Source organism: Misgurnus anguillicaudatus, chromosome 18 (genome assembly GCF_027580225.2).
Source record: "Misgurnus anguillicaudatus chromosome 18, ASM2758022v2, whole genome shotgun sequence".
NCBI lineage: Eukaryota > Metazoa > Chordata > Actinopteri > Cypriniformes > Cobitidae > Misgurnus > Misgurnus anguillicaudatus.
The window spans coordinates 24,079,293-24,097,636 of record NC_073354.2 but is presented as its reverse complement, the minus strand read 5'-3'; the positions used below and the strand labels follow the sequence as shown (position 1 = coordinate 24,097,636).

The following is an 18,344-nucleotide window of genomic DNA, read 5'->3' as shown; positions in this document are numbered from 1 at the left end:
AGTGCAGAGATCAGCTCATTTGCATTTTAAAGGACACACCCAAAAATGGCAAATTTTTGCTCGCACCTACAAAGTGGAAATTTTAACATGCTTTAATAAATTATCTATAGGGTTTTTTGAGCTAAAACTTTACATTATTTGGGGACACCAAAGATTTATTTGACATCTTAAAAAAGTCTTGTGAAATGTCCCTTTAAAATAGAACTAAATCATACTCTGTCAGAGAAAATGGTCAAATAAAGTCCCAAGCTGTCACTAAAAGGTCTCATGTCGTTAGGTATAGATTTGTACCAATACTTTTGAGGTACTAATATGTACTCTTTGGTACCAATATGTATCTCTGAGGTACTAATAGGTACAAAGGTGTACTTTTGCAAAGGGTACCAGGCCAGTGACAGCTATAGGGACTATTTTTGTATCTTTTTTCCTGACAGTGACAATTGCAGTAAATCAGTAACATCATACAGTGCAACAATAAAGATGTATCATATGACTTGCTGTGGAAGAATTTGCCTGGCATGCACAGGCAAATATATACTATATATACTATTAATATATATTATATTATATATATATATATATATATATATATATATATATATATATATATATATATATATATATATATATATATATATATATATATATATATATATATATATATATATATATATATATATATATATATATATATATAAAATATATACTTAATTATTATATATACTTAATTATTAATTCTTTATTTACATACTTTTGGCCATAAAATATACATAAAAACATAAAATATAAGCTTACTGCTAATCACATTTATTATAAATCAAATGTCCATTTTCAAAGCATTGATCTGCCTGTCTTTATTACCACAATAGAATCAAAGCTCTTGTTTACACCAGTTCCTTTTAATTGTTTTAAAACAGTCAATGTTGTGCTATGCTTTATTTAAACACGCTACAGGCCAGTCTTTTGTGAGATGTCTCATTGATTCTGTTGTGAGATGTAAAAACAAGTCCATTGATTGGTGATAAATGGTGATTGATTCAGTACATTACTTCCAGAGAGAAAATAAAAAGATCTCCCGCCGCACAACTATTGACACTCTCTCATTCTCTGCATGAATAGTTTGGAGCTCGATTAGTGCCACCAGAAAAATAAAACTACAAGTCAGCCGATAGCCCATTATTTTACCTCTAAAACTGTGTGTTTCTTTGAATTGTACAAACTACAGGACAGTACTTTTCTCTACTTCCTCATTTTATTGTCACGGAACAGGGAATGCACCTGCTATTGTGAAACCCTTACATCTGTGGCTTTTTCTCGGGTTAATACAAATGCGCACTACTTCATTTAGCCTTTTTTAATGTTGTGCTAAACCTCTACTTTCACCATACTTCTCTTTTTCTCTTTCATGAAGTATCTGACTTTCATTAAAGCACTAAATTTGCTCAGTCAAAATTACTGACCCCTCGCTGGCCCTCTTTTCCATAATTGCATCATAAATGCCTTTTTAATTTGAAGACGACGCCAGTTCATGGCATTTATGGAGTATTGTGGATCATGACATGAGCACATGTTGTTTCTAGGAACATAAAGCAGTTTTTCACTCTTCCTCTGATACAGCTGACCCAGCTCGCCAAATTCATTTACTTTCTCTTAGTCTCTAGGTGCTTATTTTTATTCGTCGAGCTTTTAAAATAATTTTTAGGGCTGTGTGCCCAAAATTGACTACGAGCCAAAAATGAGGTTTTGTCTTCTTGTGTGTCAGCCCTCCTGTGTGTTCACCTGAGGTTAAATGGTCTAAATTTAGACCAACAATCAAGAGCAATTATCTGCCGAGAGACCTGAGGAGCTTTTGGCGCATGAAGTGCGTAACAGAGTGAGCCAAGATAATGAAACTTAGGCCGTTGGGGGGTAAAATGTACTCTAAGATTTAATGCTGATCACTGCTATCAGATTTATATGGTCTACACATGTTATTAACCTATATGTATTGAATGTTGTTTTTAGGAGTAACTAACTAAAACTAGAGATGCTAGCTAGCTACTATTATATTTTTACAGCTGAATTAAATGAAGCAGAAGCAAAGCATGCCCTAGATTTTTTTTCATTATTTCCAGCTTCAGGAAGTGTGATTTATTTTAGTGAAGTGGTTCTTTTGCATGAAAATTAACCGGTTAAATGATTCATTTGAGTTCCTGAGCAGCAGTCAAAGTCTTGAAATGCTTTTGTTTATCAGAATGTTTAAGACTAAATGTAGCCTATCTGTTTAAATCTACTGCGGTCACCCTTAAACCTTGTTCTGGTGTCAGATACTGCTCTTATTTTTTATGGCTTAGACTTTATATAGCAGCCAAAAGATAGAATAGATCTGAACTCCTTCAATATTCTTCTATACAGATGATAAAATATGTGACCTTACATAAAAATAAACATGATTTGGACGATTTATGAGCTTGTCAAATAGTGAAACCATTTCAAATGCTCAAACAAATCTGTGACACTGAACCAAAAACCATAGGTCAATTTTTTTTTAAATAAGCTGTGCATTAATGTTAGGATAGGACAATAATTGTCCGAAATACAACTATTTGAAATCCTGGAATATGTGGGTGAAAAAACAATAATTGAATTATTAAGAAAATTGCTTTTAAAGTTGTCCAAATGAAGTCCTTAACAACACATGATTTATTCTTTTTTATATGTATTTACGGTAGGAAATTTACAAAATATCTTCATGTAAACATGATCTTTAGGTACGTAATGTCCTAATGATTTTGGCTTAAAGGCGGAGTCCACGATGTTTGAAAAACGCGTTGGAAAAGGAGACGGGCCGACTACCAAAACACACTTAAATCAAATCAAATGCCGGTTTGCGTATGTGTGGGGCGGGTCTATCAACAGAAGGTCCAGATTCTATTGGGGTAGGGGCGTGTTTGTTTAGGTGATTTCAAATATCAACATTGGCTTTCAAACATCATGGACTCCGGCTTTAATAAAATCAATTATTTTGACCCATACAATGTATTGTAGGCTATTGCTACAAATAGTTTGGTTCCAAAACGCAATAAATCCATTTTGACTAATTTGGGTAAAAATGTGATTTCTATACCAAGAAAGTGACAAGATGAAAACCACTATTTTCTGTTACAAACTTTCCCATAGCATCTTTAGGTTATAATAACATTAAAAATTCAAATCCATAATTTTGATTTTCAAAGATTTATTATAAAAACTGATTTTTTTTTCCCGCAAAATGCAATAAATCCATGACAAGTTTTTTTTTTCAAAATGCTATAAATCTATTGAATCAATATATAAATGTACAATCATCTTTGTCATGTTATATTCATTTAGTTGAATAGTGGTATACACTGATAAAAACAAAAAAAACTAAAGTTTAATCAAAACACTTTGTCATATTAAGAACACTGTCATTGCTGCTGTCATCTTTGGGACGTCGTCACTGAACTTTTTTGACAGCGATAAGCTGTAAAATGTTTTGGTACTGCTCGATTTTCATTGATTTTGTGTAAAATAATGGAAAGTTTTTCATAAGATTCCCTGGGGTCAATGTGTTAGCATGACGGAAGCTTGATGCTGTCGTGTATGAACAAGCAACAGCCGGCATTTTTCGAGTCCCTCTCACGTAAATTATTTGGTTTCGATGGCTTACGTTTCTTCCCTGCCACAGAAAACCACCACAGGTTTATCAATGCCGTCAAAATTACTAGTTTGATTTTGTTTGTTTGTTGATTACGAAGTACAAAGTAGATGAGGAAAACTAGAATTTCGTGTGTTTAAAGCGTTGCCATCATTGTTTACAATGCGTGGAATTGTACACTGTGATTGGTTAAGCGGATTTATTGCATTCTGCAGAGAGTGGCGTTTGTCGCGGTTTGGATAAAAAGAGAGAAAATATGACAAAATAACATGGCAGATATCGGGCTCTATCTTACACCCGGCGCAATGCAGCGCAATGCGCGACGCAAGTGTCTTTCGCTAGTTTCCACCCTAATTTTCACGTTTAGCGCCGCGTTGTTTAAATAGCAAATGCATTTGCGCCCTCTTTTGCGCCCATGGGCGTTCTGGTCTAAAAATGAGGTGTGTTCAGGCGCATTGTTGGCGCGTTGCTATTTTGAGGCAACTAAAATAGACTACGCCATTGACCAACAAAAACCTGGTCTAAAGTCTAAAGTCAATGGCGCAATATGCTTTTTGTTATTTAAAGAGCGCATTAGTAATATGCGCCTACGGGACGACAACGCGGGTTTGCTTATCACAAAGTACATGAATGCGCAGCAGCACAAAAATGCTTTTAAATATGAAAGATTAAAGGATTGAATGTAAAAGATTATTATTGAGTCTCTTGGACATAAATGAGGACTAATTATGAGACTTTAGAAGGCGCAAAGAGCTGCTTCACCTGCAACCTTGAAAGTAAATAAATGCTTTGCTTTAAACAAATGCATCTGTTTTTAAATGTTTTTTTTTAATGCTACCTTACGGATTTATTGTATATGATGACTCTGTACCTGCGGATAAGGTGAGATGAGAAACATTTTTATGTAATGCTTAAAAAAAACTCTTTGCTAAAAAACGCTGTCCAAAGTGCTGAAACGTGAGGAGAGCCGTTTGTAAATTCTTTATCTTCTGTTTGTTACAAATAAAGTATTTTTAGAGTACAAACCTTTTCTTACATACTTGTAAAATATTTTTTGATGATATTGGATAGCTATACATTTAAAGGAATTACAAGCCTGCTTTTTTACTTCCATGACTAAAAGAAAACGGGTTTTAAAGGTTTTTTAATAAAAAAATAACAATTTCAATACAAGTGAAAACAACACAATTATTTAACATTAATCTTAAACTGGGGATCTTCTTCCTCCGCTTAGTTTTTCAGTTTACAAAGTCTGTCATCTAAATAGGGATTAGACATAGCGCCACGTTACGCCCAAAATACTCCCATTACAATAGGACCAACCCTTTTCGACCATGCGCTCGGCGCACAAATCCTTTTTCCCGTCGTTAAATTAGCTAAAGTGGATTCGGACACACCCATTTAGACGTTGTGCTGTGCACTTTAGACAATGCGCTTAGATCGTTAAAATAGGGCCCATCGTATTTTGCATAAAATGAAGAATTGATTTTAAACTGACCAGATACAATACTGATTTTGGAAAAAAATGGCGTTTATCGCATTTGGAACCAAACTCTTCAAATATACCCATGCAAACTTGTGACTGGATTTGTGGTCCAGGGTCACACATAATTCACTGAATTTGAAATGACAAACACTTGGTCCTTATAAATATTTTCAAACCTTTACAGACGTACATATACACATAAAGCTTCACTGCACTTCTGCCTTTTTCGGGCTTCCGAGATGGAGAAAGCGAGAACAAAGTAGTGTCAGGCAGGCCTGTGATCGGTCTGAACTCATATCAGAGACAGCAAGGACAGTGATTCGGGCTCTGACTTAACTGCTGCATCTACAAGCTTTCTAGACTTGTGAACTGCTCTGAAGTCATCCCGTCATTCCTCATTGAATTTTTTTAAAGAATGAGTGGTCACGTTTTTGCATACAAATGAAAGTGAATGAGGACTGTATCTGTCAAGCTCCAATATTGCAAAAAAGAAGAACCTGTCGGTGGTTTCACATTTGTTATAATGCCACAACCATTTTTCCAGGAAATAAATTATTTGTATGATATATTTGAGGTGTCATATTGAGATAAATTTGCTGCAGATTTGTTTGTTTTGATTGTGCAAAAGTCTTAGGAGTGTCAAAAATTATTGGTTTGATATACGGTATGGTTGGTTTGTACAGTGTTTCTTGTCCAATTTACAATAAGAGGTCTAGGGTTCAGATTCAATAAGTTCATTTTGTCTTTCTATAATTTTTATACCATTTAGTCTGTCTCTAATTGGCTATTATTTCTCTGTCTTTTTCTCAATTTAGTTTCCTTCACACAACCTCTCAGTATTTATGCCAGTGTGTTATACACTGAAAAAAATGATTCATTGAATTAAATCAATTTTTTAAGGTAAGTGGTGGCAATCAATTTATTTAAGCTACATTTAAACAAAAGTTTTATATTTTATTTTACGTTACTAATCTTTTTTGTTTAAATGTAGCTTAAATAAATTGATTGCAACCACTTATTACCTTAAAAGAATTGATTAAATTCAATGAATAATTTTTTCAGTGTACCAGAAAAGAGGTCAAGCTCAGTTTCTTTCCTCAAGCGAAGCCATTTTCACTTATGATCCAAAAAGCTGTTACAATCTCCTTTCTCATTACAAACATCTGCCCTTTGTCAATTCTGTTCTGTTTTTTCCATTACATGTAAAATTTACACTTAAAAATAAAGGCTCGGTGTATTCTCTTTGGTTTTACATATCAAGTCAGTATGTCATACAGTAAAGCAAGGAAGAAATCTCTGTGGTGAATTTAGGTGAGAAAGATGCGAAAGGGACCTCTTTGATGTGTTATTAGCAACTACCGCTGGGTAAATTTTTCGCTCTCTTTTTCTGTCAGTCTAGCTTTCGAAGATATTGCGCAGTGGTAGGCTTTATCTCTTTCCCCAGGCGAGATGAACTGTGAGACGGAGCAGCAGATCTTAGACGCATCTGTCCACACTCACCACAGATACATTGTGTTCTCTGGGATGGAACAGTAATGAGCACAATGTGGCACTGCTGAACATAAACTATTTTAGTTAGCACTGAGAAACTGAGGATTTATAATTTCTTACATTTATACTGGAAACATAATGAGTGTGACTGTGTAGCTTAATGGATAGAGAATTACATTAGCAATGCAAAGGTCGTGGGTTTGATCCCAAAGAAGACACATACTGATAAATGTATAAACTGAATGCACTGCAATTTGCTTTGGATAAAAGTGCATAAATAGAAATATGCATCACATGCTTTAAAGGGATAGTTCACTCAAAAATGAAAATTCTGTCATTTTCTCATTCTCATGTTGTTCTAAACCTGTATAAATTTCTTTTTTTTTTGATGAACACAAAATGATATATTTTGAAAAATGATGGTAAGCACACAGCTGATTTTATCCATTGACTTCCATATACAATGGAACAAATACAATGGAATTCAATGGGTATTGACAACTGTGTGCTTACTATCATTTATCAAAAATATCTTCTTCATCATTAATCACATATTTGTTTTCCTACTATGGAAGTAAATGGTTCCAATCAGCTGTGTGCTTACCATCATTTATCAAAATATCTGCTTTTGTATTTATAAAAAAAGGTTTAGAACAACATGAGGATTAGAAAATGATGACTTTGGGTGAACTATCCCTTTAAATAAATAGCTTATCCAAATATGCCATTTCACTTATAATTTACCTTTATGCCATCCCAGATATACAGTTTATGATTTCCATTCTTTAGTTGAACACAGACAGATCAATTTATATTAAAATGCCATCATGTTATCTGCTTACATGGTGCTTAACATTCCTTTTAAAAACATTCAGAAGAGGAGGAAATTAAACTCAATTTGAATTGTTATCAGTTGATTTGGTAGAGCTGTGAATCAGACAGAAATATGCAATCAAATAATTAAATAATTTATCAAATAATTTATCAAATTAATGTCATGGATCAATATGGAAACTAGAAGACCAAAGGAAACCAAAGAGTTAAGATTTATGGGTTATATGGTTTTAGCTTTATTACAGACAAGTAAAGTATTACACAGATATGACATCACCCAAGGAGTCAATAAAATCATTGGTGTATTTCCATATTTTTAAACTAAAGCCCAGTTGTTGTTTTCTTTTACTTTTTTTAAACACATAAATGAATATAAATTCACAGACCTAGTTATACCCAGGTAAAAAACTAGTGCACTTCCATAGTGTACTTAAAGTGCTTTATTTTCGCACACTAATTTTCTACTTAATATACAAAAAATTCATCTTTAGTACTTCTTGGGGCGGTTTCCCGGACAGGGCTTTTATACTAGTCCCGGACTAAAATGCATGTTTGAGCTGCTTTAATTTAAAAACACCTTGTTCTGTTTAATTGTAACATTTTTCATTCACATTGTTTTGTCTTAAGATGCACACCTGTCGTGTTTTTGTAAGGTATGTTTGTAAAAACTTCTTAAATGACCTAATATTAATAAGGCCTAGTCCTGAATTAACCTAAACCCTGTCTGGGAAACCGCCCCCTTAAGATGTTCTTAAGATCATCTAAGTGTACTTCACTGGGCTATTTTGAGACACCATGAATATGATCTAAAATGTGCTAAAAATGTATTAAACTTGTAGTAAACTTGAACCCATCTTTGTATGAAAGTTGAGTTCAAGTTGAATACAACTGTTAACTAAATATTTTTTTTAATACAGAGATAGTATGTTAAAAGTGAATTTTAGTTCATATTCATGGTGTTTCAAAATAGCACAAATAAGTACACTTAGATGACCTTAAGAACATCTTAAGAAATACTAAAGATGATTTTTTTGTATATTAAGTACAAAATTAGTACACTATGGAAGTGTACTACTTTTTCACCTGGGTTTAAACATCTAAAAATGTGTGCGTTGTGTAATGTTTGAATGATCCCAAAAATGTTTTTTCTTTTTGTTCTTGTTTAGGTCAAGAACGCTTTGGGAACATGACCAGGGTTTACTATAAGGAGGCAGTGGGTGCGTTTGTTGTTTTTGACATTACTCGAAACTCTACGTTTGAAGCCGTTTCAAAGTGGAAGCATGACTTGGACAGCAAGGTGAAACTAGCCAATGGTGATCCAATCCCTTCTGTCCTTCTGGCCAATAAATGTGATCAGAAGAAAGACGGATCCAACAGCACTTCTCTTATGGACAACTTCTGCAAAGAAACTGGATTTTTGGGTTGGTTCGAAACGTCAGCTAAGGTAACGTGCACTCGTTAAAGGCACACACTGATTTAAAGTTTGTTTGTATTTGATGAAACGTAAGAAGTTGGAACTTGGAGACACTTGTAGAACATATTTGCTAAGAATAGAAGTAGTAGACCTTTCCTGACTAATCTGCTCAGACGACCATGAGAGCTGCCATACTGTATTAGATCATGTGTTTAAGATAAATGACATTCTCAATGGTATTAGACTTAAACTGTGGCCGTCTTAAGAACATGAGCCACTCCTCGTGCATAGATCACCAGACAAATGTCAAATATGCAGTGTGTGACTCATCATGTGACGCAATAAAGAAACTTTGTGTCTTATCATGGGCGCGGGAAGTGAGGGTGCTGCAGGTACCGCAGCACCCCCTGGTGGCAAAGATTTAAAACTGCAATGACCATAAAATGATAGCTTATAAATGTCTCTGATTGTTGTTTGTTACTGTTCCAATACATTTTGTATGTAATCATGTTTGGGCTGTGTGATGAAGAGAAAATGATTAATTTAGTAATTTTAAAATGATTTAATTTATTTCAGTGTGTATTAGCCAATCAGATTTGTTTTGACAACGTGAATGCGATTTAAGAATAAGTTGCGTATACGTATAAGCATAACACACAAGCACGCACACTCACAGCCACATAGAACGAATTACTAGGCTATCTGTAGCCTATCTATCAGCTTCGCAATGTCTCAGAAGATTTTTTTTTCAAAAACACAGCCCAAAAGTCCCAAGGACTAGCGTTATTTGTCCAAATGACTCACATATCAGAAAAAGGTAATCTAATTTAAAAATATAGCCAAATTGTGTTCAACGCACATGTAAATGTAAAAGAACATTTAAAGTAAACATTTAAAGTAAAAAAGATTTAAGTAAATTATTAAAACGACATGAGAGGAACTAAATTGTAAAGCCTCAATGTACAATAAGGAACATGCGCATATAAAAGTGGTGGGTATTTTAAAAATTAATATAAATTATTCCCATGCATCGATTTTAATGTTAAACATCTATAAATCCAAATTAATACATATGGAATATATTCCAACAATTTAGGATATGATGTTTGAATTTTAAAGTCTAAAAATATCTTATTTTTACACCGCCGTGCAGGAGGCATGGCAAACTGAAACAAAACTTAAGACAAAATATTACATTTACGTTTAAAAAATAGAATTAGAATGTAACTGGTTCGCTGGAAACTCCATGTTGCACTTAAGCTACATCATAGAGATGTAGCAGACCCGGTGCGTGATGGGTGCCAGAGGAGACTGCGCACATGACTCGTGTTGCATTTTGTAACTTTTACAAATCATTTTGTAGTTTGTGTAACTTTTTGGACACATTGTTACTTTGGCCTAAATATAGTCTATAATAGGGATGTGCCCGAAGCCGAATACGTTATTCGGAAGGGCACGGATAATAGCTTTAAAACGAATAACGAATTCATTCGAATAACAGAGAAAATATTCGGTCAGACATAATCACGTGTTTACTGGAACAGCTCTAAATTATAAACCCCTTAAAGCACGAATAATATGTGTGTGAAGGGAATGAGTGCAATCTATAAAATGAAATTTTCGGCGCAAGCCTTATTTAGAAACGCGAGCTGTTTTGGAATTAGTTTAAAATCTTAAAAACGCTGCTAATATCAAAATTCTTTTAACCCAACTTTAAAAATGACCCTTTTAGTTTTTTTCCGTTTTATTTAATTAGACCAGAAAGCCTTGATAAAATGCTGCACTCTGATAATAAAATATTCGTTAATAACTCCGTATCTCCGTGTGACTCTGGTATGATCTTTTACTTACTTCTAGTCGAAGCAAGCTTTATTGTCAATCTAGGTGAATATAAAATAAATAAGTAAATAGATAAAAAATATGAAAATGTAACATTTTAAAAGCAAAATTTAAACTGAAGATTACTATGACATGAATTGCAATTAAAATAAAAATAAAGTAAGCAAATAACAACTGAAACATTTGAATTAAATCTTTCTAATTACATTATTGTTTAAAATCATGTTGCTGGTTTTGAACTAAGTCAAAACTGATTTTTAATAGAGCATACTGTTATTTGAAAATTTAAACGAATATCTGATTATTTATTTATTTAGATGAAGATGATTTAGATGATGATATAATATTTCTGATAATATGGCATAGTTTTCTCCCCACCCAATGAGGCTAATAAAGTAATGATTAAAAAATATGCTTAATCAACGGCCCGGCCAGAGGATAGTAGCAGAAAATAGAATTTTAGAATTAGAATTCTATACCTATACCCCCCCCCGCCGCATCCGCACCCCAGCACCCCCTACCGAAAATATCTTCCCGCGCCTCTGTGTCATATCTTTAGGCCATGTTTTTAGTAGGGTGTTGTTTTAAAATCTTTGGTGTAACAGGAAAAGGAGGAATGGGAAGATGGAAAGAGATTGGGTGATGACCGGAAATGGATTCACGTCCTATTGTGCAACCTTTTATTTATTTAAATAGCACTTTCAAACATATTGTTCTAAAGGAACTTTACAAAAAATAGTACCTCACAAACACCCAAAGCAAGCTAAAAACATGGGTGCAGGAGGATTAAAAGCAGACTATGGTCTTTGAACGACATGCCTGGCTAAACACACGTCTACAGTGTGGGCTTAAAGAAAGAGAGCGTGTCTGAGCCTCAAACACTCCCAGGAAGATTGTCCTAAAACTAAATAGCCATGTTGGAAAATGTTCTCCCACCTCCAGTGGATTTAGCTCTTCGTGGTCTTATCAGAAGATAAGTAGGGTGAGTTTATATTTGTGACACTGCCTATAAAAACCCACCCAAAGTTATTTTTTTTATAATTTAATGTTTTCTACATAAATTACCCTACATAGTGAAAATAATATTACGTGAAAATAAATCCTTGATATCTTTAATATTTACTCAGCAAGGCAATGGTGCATAGATCCAAAAGCAGCCTAAAGATCGAAAAATTAAAATGAAAGTCTGCACACTCGCATACCTGTACCAAAATGTCTTTTATACATAGAAATAGTTAAAGCTATTGTTAAATGTTATAATTAAATGATGTCTCTGCCAGTGTTGGGGGTAACGCATTACAAGTAACGTGCATTATGTAATAATATTACTTTTCTAAAGTAACGAGTAAAGTAGTGCATTACTTTATACGTTTCAGTAAAAAAACAATGTACTGCAAAAAACTGAACGTATTAATGTAGATTTACGAACTCTATGTGTGCACGCCTGAGCAGGAACAGTTTCAGTCATTTTTGCTATGGAAAATGCAATTTCTGAATGCAGAACTTCTCAGTCATAAGAGCCACCTGCAAGGCCTAAAAGAGATCAAGCTCAGCCAAGTAAGAAAAAGTAATACAATAGTAACGTAAGCATTACTTTCCATGAAAAGTAACTAAGTAACGCAATTAGTTACCTTTTTGGAGAGTAACTTAATATTGTAATGCATTACTTTTAAAAGTAACTTTCCCCATCATTGGTCTCTGCAACAGTTTGGAATAGAAATATAACATTAATATTGGTAACACTTTACAATAAAGTGTATTTGTTAACATTACTGCATTAACTAACCTGAACTAACAATGAATAATACTTTGACGTCATTTATTAATCTTAGTTCAAGTTAATTTTAGCATTTACTGATACATATTTGATGTCAAAATTTGTAACTCTTATAATTTGTTAATGCACAGTGAACTAACATGATCGATTGTATTGGCATTAACCAACACTACAGTAACAAAGATTAAGAAGTACACTGTAAAAAATTATTTGTTGGTTCAACACCAAGGGTTTGCGTTTTTATCATTGCAAAAGAGACTCAAAATACTCTGTGTTGATTTTGAACATAATTTATACATCATTTAAAACTTTAAAGTATCATGTTTTTTTTGTGTCCACTCCCAATTGAAACAAAATGTTGTACTTTTTGCAAAATTAAGGAAACAAACATACATTTTAAAAAATAGTATGAAAACTTAATTGAATGACCTTTTCCACTAAATAAGTTTAGACTTGTACAACAACAATAGAATAAGTTAATTTAAACAAATAAACTTGTTGCACCAACTTAATAAAAAAAAAATTTGTCATAAAAATATCTTGTTCAATGAACTTAGTTCAGTTAAGGAAAACTTTTCCACGCAATTAGTTTTGGTATGTTCAACGAGGACAAAAACAAGTTAATTCAACCAAAGAATTTCTTATTAAACCAACTGTCAGGTCCTACTGTATATCAAGATAAGATAAACCAACATTAAACACTATAAAGCGGTGGTTTTCAATTCCAGTCCTCGGGCCCCCCCTCCCAGAATGTTTTAGATGTCTCCTTATATGAAACACCTGATTTCACTCATCGGCTCCTTAATTAACACATTAACGAGCTGATGATCAGAATCAGGTGTTTTTATATATGGAGACATCTAAAATGTTCTGGGAGGGGGGGCCCGAGGACTGGAATTGAAAACCACTGCTATAAAGTCATTCTCTTTACCTAAAATGCATAAAATAAAACTTTATTTTAAAAATGAGTGGGAAATGCTGGAAATACATCCAAAGCCCAGTTAGTAATATCAACAAAAATCATCCATGTGGTCCCAACATGAAATGATTAAGTTAATGTAATTTTTTAAATGTAAGTTGATTGAACATGATAAAATTAAGACAACATTTTTTTGTGTTTTATTAACTTTTAATTAATTTAAGTAAATTGGACAAATTGCAAAAAAAATTTTTTGAGTGTAATGCATTCTGCTCTTATTGTCTCAGTGAAGTCCTTTCAGAAACGTGTCGCAAAATTAACTGTAACTTTGCGAATAACTTAATAAACAAAACATTTTCAATTCAACATTAAAATATTAGTTAAATTAAAAAAGTTGTGTAAAATTGTTGTTCACTAATATTTTTAAGTTGAATTAACTCCAAATTTTTAGGCAGCCATGTAACTTACTTTTTTAGGTTGAACCAACAAATCGTTTTTTAGAGTGGTCTAAAAAACTATTGCTTATATTTACTAATGTTAACAAATACAACCTTACTGTGTAAAGTGTTTCCATAATATCATTAGAAATTGGAAACTTTACTTTTCATAATAAATTTTGATTTAGTCACATATTCTCTGGACCTGCTTTAGATCATCCAGAAGTACATTACAATAATCAAGTCATATGAATGCATGAGTATTCTGTACCTTAGCAATATTTACCTCAGCCTCCCTATAAAACTTTGTACAGGCAGAAAATTAACATGCATTTGGTTATTTAAGACAACCGAGAAACATTTCCTTTAAAACACTGGGGATCACACTTTCCAATAGAGATGTGTCATTAAGATCATGTTCTTTCTAGATAAAAGAAGATTTTTAGTACCCACTCTATTATGAGTTTCACTTGTTTTATAACAAATGGGCTGTCAAGATACATGGTCACCGATCTAAAATGATCACCTGAAGCTTGGATGAGTTAAGACGTGTTTACAGTCTTACATCAGCACCCTTACACTGTAAGCCCATACAGGTTGATTGAACCTAAAAAATTTATGGAAACTCGTTGCCCTAAAAAAGTTGATTTTGCCTGGTTGAAATAACAATTAATTTTAAGTTTAATGTACTTAATGTTTTAATTTCTTTCAATGCACTCTTAACCCAGATTATATGACATTACTAGAAATGTGTGAGGAAACCTGTTGCATATAACTTTAGTTTTAGTTTTAGTTTTATAACTTCACTTTATATTACTTTTGATGTTATAAATGTTATTATACCAAAAATTAATGACTGACTTTAAGTCAATCATTGAATAAACGTGATTCTCCACACAAACACACAAAAAGTGTGTTTTGACATACATTGTAAGTACAGTGGAGAGAAATACAATAAAATGTTTTGAACAGGGTTCATGTACGGAAACACTGATCACCTGAACGGTGACTTCACAAAATTATAATTTACAACAAAACAACATCAATAATATAAGAGCTTGAACTTATATGACATTTTATTAACAAATATTTGAATAGAGAAAGTTCTTATCAGTTTTTAATTTGTGAAAAAGCAAAAAATAATCTAAATAGTCAGGCACAAAGGATTATGGGTATTCCTCACAACATGAACTAATAATTTTAAGTTCATTTTACTTAAATGTTTTAGTTTAATAGATTTTGTAAGGTTAACAGTTAAATCAACGAAACTTTTTAAGCTTTGGCTTCAAAACAGAAAATATTAATGATTTTTCCTTGATTGTTTGAGTAAAGACAATTTCTGGGTTAACAGTGTACTGATATTTTTCTTTGCGTATCAATCTCCCCTTTCTTTCCTATACACAAACACACATAACTGCGGGATGCCGGATGGATAAACAAAGTTGCTGAAGGAGTCCTTGTTTGACGGCTGTAAAGAAATAGCCTAAAGGGAAAAGAAGAAAACATAGGAGCAGGGAGAAGGAAATGTCAATCTGTTAACTCTAGGGAATACATTGTCTAGAGGAGTATGTGATTTGGGTAGGTATTTAACACCCTGCTTGATTGTACCCCATAAAAGATTTCTAGTCACATGTCTGGCTATTTAAAAAGTGCTATTTTGTTGGGTTTCAATCTGCCTATGGTGGTGTCTGGACCTCACTGTTTAACAGAAGGTGTCACAGCCCTCAGTCTGCATAAGCACATGTTTCTGAAATAGATCTCACCATTAGGGACTCAACACACAGATGTCTGGCAGGGAGCTCAGCTCTGGCACCTGTCACGTGCATTTGTGTGCACACGCATGCTTGTGTGTTGATGGTTAATGTGTCAGCTCTCATCTATGACAACCTTTTTGTGTTTAAACAAGCCTGTGCTGACTGTATGACAATGTCTGAGGAGTCTTCCTGTCACTAGTTTTTTTTTTTTTTTGAGGTTTTACCCTTAAAGGTGCAGTGTGTAATTTTTAAATGATCTCTTGACAGAAATGCAAAGTAATATACAAAGCTATATTATCAGGGGTGTATAAAGACCTTTTTATAATGAACCGTTATGTTTTTATTACCTTAGAATGAGACGTTTTTATCTACATACATAAAGGGTCCCCTTACGTGGAAGTCGCCATTTTGTGCCGCCATGTTTCTGCAGAAGCCCTTAACGGACAAACTTTTGTCTCCGTCGATGACATTTTTTTGGTGGTGGCTACCGTAGCTTCTCTATGCCTTTCAAAAGTGAGGGAAGAGCAGTGGACTGAGCCATTGGTTGCAAATCGCAACTTCACCACTAGATGTCACTAATATTTACACACTGCACCTTTAAAGGGACATTTCACAAGACTGTGTCCCCAGAGTACGTATGTAAAGTTCTAGCTCAAAATACCATATAGATAATTTATTACAGCATGTTAAAATTGCCACTTTGTAGGTGTGAGCAAAAATGTGCCATTTTTGGGTGTGTCCTTTAAAATGCAAATGAGTTGATCTCTGTACTAAATGGCAGTGCTGTGGTTGGATAGTGCAGATGAAGTTGTGAAATTATCCCCTTCTGACATCACAAGGGGAGCCAAATTTTAATGACCTATTTTTTCACATGCTTGCAGAGAATGGTCTACCAAAACTAAGTTACTGGGTTGTTCTTTTTTCACTTTTGCCGATCCCGTACCCCTCTCTCCACCCTGTACTCTCATTTCCTCTCCTGACTTACTGTCAATTAAATAAAGGCAAAAATGGCACAAAAATTACTTATTAATTAAATATATGTGATTAAATAAATAATATATCTATATATAAAATAAACATGAAAAATGTGTGTTATTTAAATATATGGTAACACTTTACAGTAAGGTTTTTAACATAGTTAACATGTCATTGACAGTACTGTACTTTTGCAGTCATAGTACATGCTAATTTTAACATTTACTATTACTACAAATTGAAAAAGTTGTAGTAAAAGTTGTATTTATGAACTTTAGTTAATGCACAATACTAACAATGACAAACAATGAACAATTGTATTGGTATTAAGTAACATTATCGAAAATGTAAAAATATGTTGCTCATTGTTTGTTCATGTTAGCTAATGCATTTACTGATGTTATATATTCAAACAGTGTAAATGAAAATAGCAACTTTTATATTTGGCATATAATATAGATTTTAACATAACACTACTATATGCTGAATATAAGATGTGTGGTTACAAACTACACTTACTGTAGTAGTTATATTAATTTATTTTATTCAATTAACATTTTTATAAGCCAGTCATAGTTCTGTGTTTGCTACCTTAAAAATATCTATTTCAATACTAGAACTGAATTGGAATGTATAAGGCATTCACAATTCAGTACTGAATGAAACACAAGCCAGTCCCTCTGGAGAGAAATTACATTGAAAGATGTTCCAGACATTTGCAAAAAATTCAGATTAGAAACCGTGAGAGACTGAGAGAGTGTTTGTTTTTTGAGCATACACCATGTATCACCCTGTGGGCAGGCCACAGGGATTCTGCGAGCTCTGTAGTTCAAATCGATTATCATAATTTCATAGCATGTCTGTGAGTACAGTTCAAACAAGTTTCACAATACCCCATGCACATTATTTCATGCACAACAATCTCATGATTCTTATAACAAACATAAAAATTTGTACACACACACACACACAAAACATAATTTACATCTTTTTAATTGTACTTAAATGAAGCAAAAAAAAAGTATCACACTGAAGGGGCTTATTTCACGATAACAACCGCCTGCCTGTACATTATCCTGCTTGTTACACGGCTATCTACCTCAGCTTAACCTTAAACCCTTGCTCTCCGGGCACTGTGGGGATGACTGCCCACTGCTCTGTGTGTGTGTGTTCTAAGGGGTTTATGATAAAAGAGAGGCTCGCGTTTGCCAGATACTAGCATAATCTCATGCGTAATCAGTGTTTACTGTTAAGGGAGTGTCTTGCGTGTATTTTGTGAACGTGAGCATCTCTTTTATCATACACGGTTTTGACGCATGTGCAGCAGCAGGCACTTATTTTGGCAAAACACGTGATGGACATGGTTCACTTAACGCACACATTTTGAAAACGCAAGCAACACACATGACACTCGGAAGTCAGAAAACTTATTTTGAATTTGCGCCCCTCGGATGAGCAGTCACGAGCCGCCACTGTTGATTAGAAATATTTGATTTGCTCATTTTTAATGAATACATACCTTTTCCGGTTTTAAGATAAGACGGATGTTCAAATGTCACAAACACGCTATTTATAAATATCTATAAATATGAATAAATATTTACTTAATTTGTAAATATAATAGTATATGTTATTAAAAGACATATTTATATAAAAATTTTGTGTACTATTAAACTGTACCTGTCAAAATTATTTGCAGCATCCGGTTTTCCGTTTCTTATTAGTTTTGAGCGGTTGTGTTATCTGGGAATAACAAACCT

At 33.5% G+C, this 18,344-nt stretch overlaps 1 protein-coding gene across 1 annotated transcript in view; it reads left to right on the top strand.

Annotated features, from left to right (window-relative positions):
* rab32a (RAB32a, member RAS oncogene family) overlaps positions 1 to 18,344 on the top strand; it is a 33,441-nt gene that overhangs the window by 12,044 nt on the left and 3,053 nt on the right. Inside the window, exon 2 of the mRNA XM_055187085.2 lies at positions 8,636 to 8,913. Within this exon, the coding sequence (XP_055043060.2) occupies positions 8,636 to 8,913 (278 nt within the window). The remainder of the gene's footprint in view (positions 1 to 8,635; positions 8,914 to 18,344) is intronic.